The sequence below is a fragment of the Alosa pseudoharengus genome, unplaced genomic scaffold (assembly GCF_046254945.1).
Source record: "Alosa pseudoharengus isolate Yale_2024_CS ecotype anadromous, Long Island Sound unplaced genomic scaffold, YU_APseudo_1.1 YU_APseudo_1.1_scf_21, whole genome shotgun sequence".
Classification (NCBI taxonomy): Eukaryota; Metazoa; Chordata; class Actinopteri; order Clupeiformes; family Clupeidae; genus Alosa; species Alosa pseudoharengus.
This window is the reverse complement of record NW_027468674.1, coordinates 17,419,302-17,430,756: the sequence shown is the minus strand read 5'-3', so window position 1 is coordinate 17,430,756 and position 11,455 is coordinate 17,419,302. Positions and strand designations below refer to the sequence as shown.

General features: G+C 40.7%; 1 protein-coding gene across 1 annotated transcript; it reads left to right on the top strand.

Annotated features, from left to right (window-relative positions):
- Window positions 1-349: 349 nt before the first annotated feature.
- On the top strand, window positions 350-6,474 carry LOC143138462 (interferon-induced protein with tetratricopeptide repeats 5-like). The gene is made up of 2 exons (XM_076298919.1): window positions 350-478; window positions 4,275-6,474. Exons 1-2 carry the CDS (start codon window positions 474-476, stop codon window positions 5,710-5,712), a joined length of 1,443 nt encoding a protein of 480 aa, XP_076155034.1. The 5' UTR covers window positions 350-473; the 3' UTR covers window positions 5,713-6,474.
- The last annotated feature ends 4,981 nt before the right edge of the window (window positions 6,475-11,455 follow it).

Sequence of the window (11,455 nt, the reverse complement as noted above, 5' to 3'; positions counted from 1 at the left end):
GTGTTCTAGGCCTACAGCTGGTCCTAAACCCTGATTCAAGCATTTACTCTTCTTATAGTCTACTAACCAAATCCTTTAAGTTCTGAGCTCATGTTTCTGATTTGTTATGAAATACACATTATAGATTAAAGGTTTTTAGATTAAATTACTAGTCCCCGCTCTGGGTCTGTCGGTCAAATTTACATAGCCTACATAGGCATAGCAGATGGAGTTCAGACTAAAGTTTAACCTATTCAACCACAGACATGACATGACAAGAATTATTGTTAGGTTCCGACCTCCGCCCTCCCCCATGGCACCAGGACAGCGCGGAGAGCTAGTCACTCACACGCAACAGTTTAGGTTTCATTTCACCAAACACCAGAACCTGAATGCCTGTCAATTTTTGGAAGGCATAGAATATCAGTAGCCTATCCTTTGAAAGTGCAACCAACGAAACGGAGATACAGCTTATACTGAACTGAATTTCCAGGATGAAGTGAGTATACATACAGTAGACCTACTATAGAGTGAAGTTAAAAGCAGTGTTTAAATCAATGTTTGTAACAGGGGTGGAATGGTAGTCTACATGTAGGCTATTTGCACTGCAATTTATCATTCATTTTAAAGTTAGTGCGCTTGAGCCTCGTTACAACATTCCATCCCGTGCGCTGACAAGGCATACTATTTGAGCGGAATAGAATCGCATGTGAGTTGTCAGCTGCAACCACTGTTGAACTAATGGGATGATGTTCAGTTTTGGAATTCTGTTGTGGCCTTTTTGTTTGACATCAGTCATCATACGAACATGCCCTATGGGAGGGTATGTTAGCAGTTTACATTTAACTGTAAAATATATGAAAATGTCTCTTAGTGATTTTATCAAAGTTCAGTTGCCAGTTGGCAAAAGTGTACCTGGTTGCTCTTGCTAAGTCCCTTCTTGCTTCTGTCAACTCTGACATCACTCTTTCAAAACAATTATTAGGCCTACTAACACACTGGCTAGAAGCACTATAGCCAAAATGGCACATTTTCTTTGCACAGTGAGTGACAGTGACATTTAAAACATACAAAAAAAGCATATCCTGTCTTCAAACAACAGAACTTGTGGTCAAATCATCAGTGTGTGCTTTGAATCAATCATTATACAACCGAGAATGAAATGCATAACATAGTTTTGAATATAGATCTGACCTACAGTAAGCACCTGTACTTGTCAGCTTGTAGCCTACTGCCTCGTTTACCAAAGAGCTGATATAGTAGTTTCTGCATGTGGCCTCTTTGATCCTTGCTACCAAATTATAACACAGAACAGAGATGGATAATCAATGATTGCTGAGTGAAGCATTGTGCAAAGGAGCTTCACACAGTGAATTTCATGGTGCAGGTAATATCTATTACCTGCAGTCTGTCTATGAAAACGTATGAAATCAATGAAAAAGTGTTATATTTGTGAGCGATCTTTGGAAATCGAGAAAAACGTCAGTACACTAGTCCTAGCTACCTCAGGAGAGAAGGGACAGATGGTGCAAACTGTAATTTGCACAATTACAGTTTTTCTCAATTTCTAAGATGCATTTAATAAAACTGGGATCAATTTGGTCTTCATCTTCACCTTCTTAGCAGAAGTTCTCTTCCCAATGTACTTCACACATTTTTTACACCTTTTTTTCAAAACCTACAGTAGCACTCATAGAAAGACTCTATTCAACTGTGTTGTACAAATGTACAAATAGCTATCAGATATTGTTTGCATAATTATTGATATGAAATGTCTCTGTGTGAAACTCCTTTGCAAGACTCTTCAATCAACAATCACTCTTTGTCTAAAAAAGATGCCATCTCTGTTGCTATTTGCAAGCATAGATTAAAGCGGCAAGAGGCACACGTAGGGTAATGATGAAAGTTGCATTGGATATTTGGTGAAGAAGGCAGTACAGAATTCCCGATTTGCTTTTTTTGACCTTTGTGTATTGACTGTTGGCAAAAAAAAATATCTTTGCAAAACATAGGTTACCAATCACAAAACTCTATACCAACATTATGTCAAAACAGTTCACACAACCTTCAAGTGAATACCAAGCACCAGCTACACAATAAATGAAAAGCACTTATGTCTTTTGGTTTCTCTGTGTATCTGCTTATTATGACCGCCGCGCAGCGAAGCGGCGGTCATATAGGTTTAGTCATATTTTTTTTTTTTTTTTTTTTCTTCTTTTTCGCATGCCCAAATTTCCGTCAATGAGTCCCGGGACACTGAAAGACAAGTTTTGTGTACTTTCATTCATGGGGGGCTTTACAATAAAATAATTTATGTGTACATTTAGTGACGTACACCAACAATGATTCCCGGGACACTGAAAGACCGGGGTACACAAAACTTGGTGGGCATGTAACCCCACATGGATAGCATGGAACCGTCGTTTTTCGTTTTGATCTGTAGCCCCCCCGCTGGACTGGACCCCCGAAAGGAGGGTAGGGCAGACACTGTTCTCTGTGAATATCTTGAGAACTGTAGGGACTAGGATGACCATTTTTTTCCGTATGTTTGCCTCCAGGGGTCATGTTAACCCATTTTATGTACACACATGTGCACAAACAGATACACACACACACACACATAAATTCACAGTAATCATACGTATACACGTAAACATAAACATGAACATGCACACATGCACACAATTCAAGAATTTCTCAGAATTATGAACAGGCAAGATGGAGGTGGGGTTGTATAAAATGAATTTTACATGTGAAATCTATGAACTAATCATGTTTTAGCAGATATCAGTGAGAATTGAGTACGTGTGGATAATGCAATTTAGTGAGACAGTTAGAATCATATAGGCCTTTCAGCGCGATTTATTTTTGTGGAAAAAATGTGCTGGACTGGGCGGCGGTCATATTTTGTACCGCTCTGCGGTACATCTAGTTTCAATACAAACAAGGGGGTTCAAACAACAATGGCATATTTACTTACTATACTTACTATATTTAGGGGTGCCTGCAGGAATAAATGTGATGGTACGCAAACGTGGCACTATACTATCAACCAGCAACAATCAGTAACCAGCAACCACCATACCAGTAACCAGCAACAAGTACAAGTTATTCAATCACTCATTCTCTTTCCTGAAACGAAATGTGTGCGTAGTTCTGTTGCATTAAGTTTATTTTGGTAGAAATTTGTTTATTTTACAGAAAAATGTAAATAACTTACAACTATCATGCAGTTAATGTGCTACTGTTTAGAGTTGGGAAGTTCTGAAAGGCCAACTTGGAGTACACACACAGGGGAAATTCTCTCTCTACTCGTTGCTGAGTAGCCTGATGGTACGCACCATGTGTATGGCTGTACACCTGCAGGCGCCACTGACTATAGTGACCAGCACCGTGGAATTGCGGTGTCGTTGTCCTCCTCCTCTTACTTACAGTATTAATTTCCTGGTCCTTGTCTTTCTCCTTCTCTTGCCTCTTCACCTTCCTGTCCTCCACCCCTCCTCTAAGTCTCACCCCTCTTACTCTCTGTCAAATATTGTCCTACATTGTAATCCAGACCAACTGCTCACCTATGGCTTATTTATAGTGCTCAAGCTCCAATTGCCGAGTGAACTCACACGAATACATACAGTTTTGCTACTAGTTCTGTTTAGCCTGGCTAACGTCAGACCTCATCTCATTGAGATGGGGTCTGGGAACTAGACATTCATTTTCTCGTATTTGAAACGTGGTTTACGAATGCCCAGAACCGGTTATTGGGCGCTACGAATGTCTATCAAATGAGTCTGTACTAAGCTCATAACGGCTTCGGTGTGTCGTCATCGTCTTGCTGCCCTTCCTCCGTTCTGTGATTGGTCCCCTAACTGCTAAAATTTGCTACATGGAATCCAGGCTGCCTAGCAGCGTGAATACAATTGTGCGCGTAAGGCAGCATGGGAAAACCCAGGCTAAGTTCTGTTTGCAATTTTGCAAAAAGATGTGCTACAAAATTACAAACTGAGTCTCAAGCAGTGAATGTGCTTTTGGTTTGGAAAACTTGGTGAATGGATTGGCTACAAGTGTCAACATTTTCAGTAATTGTGCTACAATCACTGTTTTTAAGCATTCAGTAAAACCTGTAATAATGAAAAACTGTTTTTGAATGGGACATCCAAAAGCCATCCCCTGTACTTTCTTGTCCCACCACCATCTCATCTAGTGGCAGACCTCTCTGGAACATGGGATAGCCACCTTGGTCTTTCACAGTGATGAAGGAATTTCATATATTAACACACTCATGTCCTGTCTGTTTTCAGCCCTTCTGACATAGCTCTGAGAACCAAGCTGCTGCAGCTGGAGTGTCACTTCACCTGGAATCTGACCAAAGAAAGTGCAGACCTGTCAGATCTTCAGACCAGGCTGGAGGAACAAATAGAGCTGGACCTGGGCAAGAAAGCTGGGGCAATCCGATCATATTGTTTTTTGGCCTATGTCAGGTACCTGCAAGGTTTCCCAGATGATGCCCTCACAAACCTGCTCAAATCAGAAGAGAAGGGAAGGGAATACCATGGTGACGATTGTGAGTGGTTTCTCATTGTCACTTATGGAAACCTGGCCTGGCTACACCATCACCTAGGATCATACTCCCAGTGTGAGAGCTACTTGGAAAAGCTTGTGGCTATAAAAGAGAAGTTCCCCACTGGGTCCTCGACCGTGCTTCACCCAGAAGTCTATGGTCAGAAAGGCTGGACCTACCTCAAGTTCGCCTACAAGTACTACGAGAGAGCAAAGCAGTGTTTTGAAAAAGCCTTAGAGCAGGAGCCAGATGATAGTGACTGGAACACTGGCTATGCCATTGTTCTCTATCGCACAGAAAATGACATGTCAAGATTAGAAGACTCGCTGGCGGTAAAGCAACTCCGACGAGCCATTGAGATTAACCCAGAAGATGTAGTTCTAAAGGTGTTGCTTGGCCTGAGACTGGCTATAGTATTCAAAAAGCACGAGGAGGCTAAGAGGCTGATCGAAGAAGCAGACAAGATGGATTCTAGCAACCCCCATGTAATTCGCTACATTGTGAAATATTTACGCAATAGTGGCTATGTTGACCGCGCCATTGCACTGCTCAGGAGAGCTGTGGAGCGTACCAATAATTCGGCCTTCCTTCATCATCAGCTAGCTCTGTGCTACAAGAAGAAGAAGACGAACCTGTTCCATACAGAAGGTGCCAGGGGCAAAGGACGTGAGGTCAGACAGCTTATCGCTCAGTGCATCAATCACCTGCAATTGGCCACGACACTGAAGTCTAACTTCATATTAGCCATGGCTGATCTTGCCTTGCACTACGGTCAGAATAAAGAATTTGCCCGGGCCGAAGAGATGTTCCAGGACACCTTCAAAGCAGCAAAGGAGAAACACGACAATGTGCAGGTAGTACACCTTTACTATGGTGAGTTCCAGCAGCACCAGAACAAATCCGAAACACTAGCTGCCAAGCACTACAAGGAGTGTTTGACACTTGGGCTGGATACAACTGCAGGGAGGGAGAGTGCCCGTTCCCTGAAGAATATGGCTGAGAAACGTCTGGCCAGAGACCCCAGAGATGGAGAAGCCTTTGGAATCCTGGGATTCGTCCACAGGGCAAAGGGAGAGAAGCGCCGGGCATTGGAGTGCTACGAGAAAGCTCTGCAGTTTGATTTTAACAATGACGAGTATCTCAGTGAACTGTGTGACCTTCGTTTGTCTTTGCAGTAACTCTTTTTCCATGTCATATCAATATGAAGAAATAATTACAACCACAGTTTACATACTGTACGTGGACATGTCACCACTGCTTGGCTGAACGAATGTGAACGGATCTGGATTTGGCAGTGAAGTATATGTAAGGGATAGTGGACGAAACGTTGTTTGTCTATACAAAGTTTCACATTCTAGATGGTAAAGCGGCCTGACGCGAAGCGGATTAAAGTGTATTAACTTTGTATAGTCGTACGGCGTGTAGTCCATCATCACGCTTATTCCACTGTTGCTACTTTCGTTGTGTTTATTACCCGTTATAATGTAAACGTTTTAACCTCTAAAACTGTCTTGTTTGTAGAACTATACTTCTTTCCGCAACATATTAACTAATTTCTCAACTTGCAGGACAAACTGACGTTACTAGTTCTAAATCAGTGGTCCCCAAACTTTTTCTTCCGAGGGCCAGCTCACTATGCCTGGCTCTAAGAGAGGGCCAGAGACTCTGAGTATATCAACCATAAATATCTTAGTGCTGTGAACAACAGCAGTCTACCTTAGTTGAATTGCATTACATTTAATCATAAGCTACTGCAATTTAATACCATTGCTAGCCAGGGTTGGGTCAGATTACTTTAAAATGTAATCCATTACTGACTACAAATTACACGGCAATTTTTGTAATCAGTAACGTAATCAGTTGGATTACCAAAAACATGTAACGTAATCTGATTACTTTAGGATTACTTTAAGATTGCTTCAATAAATATGTCCCTTAAGAAAAAGACACCACCACTGAATTGATGAAAGAATTCTCATTTTATTTTTCTCTTTATTATTTCATTACATCTAAGAAATCTCTTTGCTCTGAGTAAAGCATTCCTGTGTGAATTAACTGATCTTTTCTTCCAAAAATCTTAATGTAGCCCCTTGTTTTAGTGTTACCATTTACTTTGAGGTCACCAGGTCCCATTGTCTGAAAAACACCCAAAACTTATACATTTCTAAACCTATTCTCCACTTTGGGGGTGGTGTTTTGGTGGTTGAAATTTTCACCCCATCCCAAAATTGATCACTTAGTCATCATGGATGTGATCATGGATCACTATTCTCCAAACATGCACAACTCAGCTTAACCTTTATAAAGGCACACCTGGACAATGCATTTAGCTTTCGCTGGATTTTTTTGACCCTTTGGCCTGAGATAGAATGACACCATGTCCATTTCTATTGTGGGGGTGAGAAAATGATTCCTTTGGGATGTTTTTCAACCAGGGGGACCTGGTGACTTTCTCAAAGTAAACGGTAACACTAAAACAAGAGGCTACATTAAGATTAGGAGGAAAAGATCAGGCAGTGTGCCAAGAGACCTGCCCCAATAGTAAATAAGTTAGTACGTAAGTATAGATACTCTTTTGATCCCGTGAGGGAAATTTGGTCTCCCAATCCGTGAATTAGTGAAGCACACAGTGAACACACAGTGAGATGAAGCACACAATGAGCACACAGTGAGGTGAAGCACACACCAACGGCACTTCAGCCGTGGATGTGGGCATGGGAGAGCAGTGCTCAACCACTTCCCCCGCCCACATTTTTTCTACTGGTCGGGGATCAAATCGGCAAGCCCGAAGCTTGTCAAATTAAAAGATAGCTAGGCTATAATAAAAAAGTTGCATTGTTTGCATGATAAAATGTAATCAGGTAATCCCCAACAATGTAACTGTAATCTGATTCCACATTTTTTTTATTGTAATCTGGGCTGATTATAGTTACTTGATTTTTGTAATCTGATTACGTAATCCAGATTACATGTAATCCGTTACTACCCAACCCTGTTGCTAGCTGTGTTTATGTTGCCACCATGCCATATCAGTGTAAAATGTAGCTCAAATGAAATAATACTAATAAAAAGACTCTGTTTCTTTGCATACATAGCTCAAGTTGTGAACAAGCAATATCCTACAAATAATTTAAAGTTATCAAACTATGACAGTTTTATGAGTTGCTGGCAAACACATCTGAAATGACCACCATTCTAACAGGGGCGTCACTAGACCTTATTCACTGGGGCACGTGCCTTAGTAAAAGTCTCCAGTGCCCCAGTAAAATTCTAGCGCTGCTCTCGCTGGAAACGGCATTCATGAGCGCATCTCCATGCCTGCTTTAGTCATGACTCGAGCCTGTCACTTACCAGCCAATAAAAAAAAAAAAAAAGGAAAAAAGAAAGGGGTCATAATAGCCAATCAGGAAATAGCACCTCTGTAGCTGGGTAAGATTGAAAGCAACAACCAATGAAAATCGTTCACATGATTCTTTCGAGTGTTTCGTTGTACACACACATACACAGTGGAAACTGCTGCAAATTCACAACTTGTTTGACAGAAAAAATGAAAAGTTGATCGCTGTTAGAGAATGTTGCCCACATAATTAGCATCTGTTTTTCAATGCTTAGCGTCATTGTAGCCTAAATTTAGCAACAGTTTACCAGCTTGTGCTCTCTCCCTCACACACACACCATGCGTAGACTGCATGCACACATGCGGACAATTAATAATGATACGTATACTGTAGAGAAAGTCCTGTAAAAGTAGCCTATACTGTTTGTGAAGCTGTCCTACTGTAAAACTAAACATAGCCTTCTGATAAACTATTTAGAGATGGACATAATAAAATTCTTCCTGAACAGAGGCAGAGGTAGAGGAACAGTGAGGAGATGAGGAGGACGAGGGAGGTATGATAATTGCCCACATTAACGGTAACATTAACATTTATGCTGCTAATAGCCAGTGCTGTGATTTTGATCAATGGTTTAATGGCAAACTTAAATAAGTTTGCTGCATTTGCAAATGTAGCCTATAATAATCTACACAGATATTTGCAAATGATCACCAAAAGTCAGTATGAAGGCTTTAGTAGGCTATTTAAGCTACAAAGAACTGTTGCCAGGATGACTATAGGACCCTTGCCTGGGAGGGAAGTTTATCTCAATTTTGACTAAAAAAGTCAGGAAAGCCTATTAAATTCATGCAGTGAGTATAGGCCTACTTATGCCTATGTGTTTGGATGTTGCTGGATAGTGGCTGCTACAACAATTGAGGGAGAGAGTGCTGGAGGAGGAGGAGGAGGCGGAGGAGGAGAAGAAGGTCGAAGAGAAGGAGAAGAGAGGGGAGAAAGAGCACAGGCAGGGTACCTGTAGGCTAGCCATTTCTTTCATATTGCGCGCACATTTTTTTTTTGTATTGGGAGTTGGGGGCCTGTGCCCCAGCAAAGCTCTAGGTCTAGAATCGCCCCTGCATTCTAACTTTCACTCACCTGATGATAACTTTGAACGTGTGAATAAAAAATAGAAATAATTATCCCAGAAAGTCCCAGAAATATGACTTGAATAGAAATTCCCAGTTCATTTGGCTCAGCTCAGCAATGAGAGCCGGCTCTTTCGGCTCTCCTACGGCTCTCTAAAAAAAAATTAATAACCTGTAGAATAAATGATAATTCATTGATTTGTAGGCTACTTCACTTTAATTGAAATCATTACAATAATTAAACACTACATTGGATGCTGTGAAAACATGTATTTATTTAATGCTTAGGCTATTAAAACATCAATTAAAAGTCATCATAATCATCTTGCATAGCCTATCAATTAGGCTACAAAAGTCAAGACATGAACTATCCGAAAAGGATAGTAAAAGATTGAGCACGCCATTGATCTCCTTCTGAACATGAATTTATAATGAAGAAAACATCAAAGGGATGTGCCAACTAGAAATGGCAAAACACAATATCCTTAATGATCAATGGAAGATATATTTGCGTCCAACCTTTTTGCATATTTATTTACTGTTATGATATCAAATCATCCAGAACTGCCTGAGTGTTGGCACAACTAGGCCTAATTTCCTCTGGGTCTACGATGGTGATAATAAAACTAAGTGACAGACACCTAATTAGTGTTGGGCTTAAAACAGGGCCTAAGTGTAGCCTTTAAATTGAAAATAAAGTGAAATGTTTTGAGCTTTAATCACAGAATATAAAATAGCCTACTTCTAAATATTAACATATTAATGGCAATGCATTTAATGTAGGCTAATTACTTACTAAACATAAAACAGATTTTTTTTTAAGGATCTTTGGTACATCCCTAAAAATCAAATCAATCCTTTAAGGAAGATTACCATTGAGAAAAGCTAAACATTTCAGCTTTTAACCACATATCAACGTTCTAGACATGCCCACTCAAAAGCCACGGACGGCTCCCAGAAGTGAGCCGGCACCCATCGTTCATTTAAAAGTGCCGGCACATAGAGCCGGCTCGTTCACGAACGACACACCACTAGCTAGATGCTATATACCACGGACATGTTTTGGGGGGCCACCCAAAATGAGTTGGCGGGCTGTATTTGGCCCGCGGGCCGTAGTTTGGGGACCACTGTTCTAAATGGATGGTTGCTATGGCCAAAGGCCAGTCGTTAGTTCCATCTCTTCCGTTGTCAAGCAGGCATATCTCAGGATTTTGATGAACCTTAGCTTTGAAACATCACTATTTTACTTAGCCTACATGTCATCCAACTAGTAAAAATCCACCTCCATATGCTACAATGTTGCTATGGCGACATGGCTTTCTCCATCGACATGGCCTTCAACATCATAAACACCCCAGCCCAGTGTGAATATCCAACAGGATAAGAGAACTCAATCAAGTGGCCAAACTTGGCATTGTCCTCAATGTATTGAATCTGTGTTAGTACATAATAGTCATAATAATTCTAATCAGGTCCTAAACGCAGTCGTATTTATTTCATACAGCACATGGGGCCAAATTCTCCCATTTGCGCGTACCCCATTACCCCACTTTTATTACCTCTCTATGTTTGTGGTTATTTTACCCTGGAAAATCCAGAGTTCTCACAAGAGCATGATTTGAATTGTCTCTGGCAGACTCTGGCTAGGAGTAATGATGCATGTTACTTTTGCCACTTGTATCGCGGGGAGCCAATCACATCGGTGTATCTGATGACTATCCAGTTGCGTACAGAGTCATTTGAACTATGCCCGTTGATCACGCCTCTTGTGCAATAGAAGATACATAGCAGACTCCCCAGACCAATGTTCAATCTTAAAAGATAACTCTTATGGTAACTCTTATGTCTGATCGCCATTCTTGTTTTACTCAAGCTTACGCATCTAACTTACTGTAAGTTAAACAATAAATGTACAAACATAGCAGATAGTTGTCTTGTGTCATACTTTACATTACATGAAACTTCCATACAACATTATGGGAAATATTTGGTTTAGGGGTCTCTTGACTGTTTTGGGAATTCCGTTTACTCAGGTAAGAAACATTATAAAACATTTCTAGTAGAAAGGGTCATTATATTTCTGTTGCTCTCAAAAATGTCATAATTGTCATTGGTCATTGTCTTGTGTCTCTTTCTAGTCATTTCAGTCTTTATGGCTGTTTCAGTCTCTATTGTGTCTCTGTGGTCATTTGTTATCTCTTTGTGGTCATTTGTTATCTCTTTGTGGTGATTTATGTGTTGATATATTGATTGAAAAAGGGTAGGATTCAGGTGGAGTTCCACGAGGCAACCATTGCCATCACAGAAGAAAATGGACTCTCTTTTAAACTGAATGTCAGAGCAAAACAAGGCAACAACTTTCTTTCTGCAGTAAGACACACACAGACACACACACACACACAATGACTAAAAAAGCCATGTCTGCAATACCTTTGATACGGTCTCACAGAACAAATATA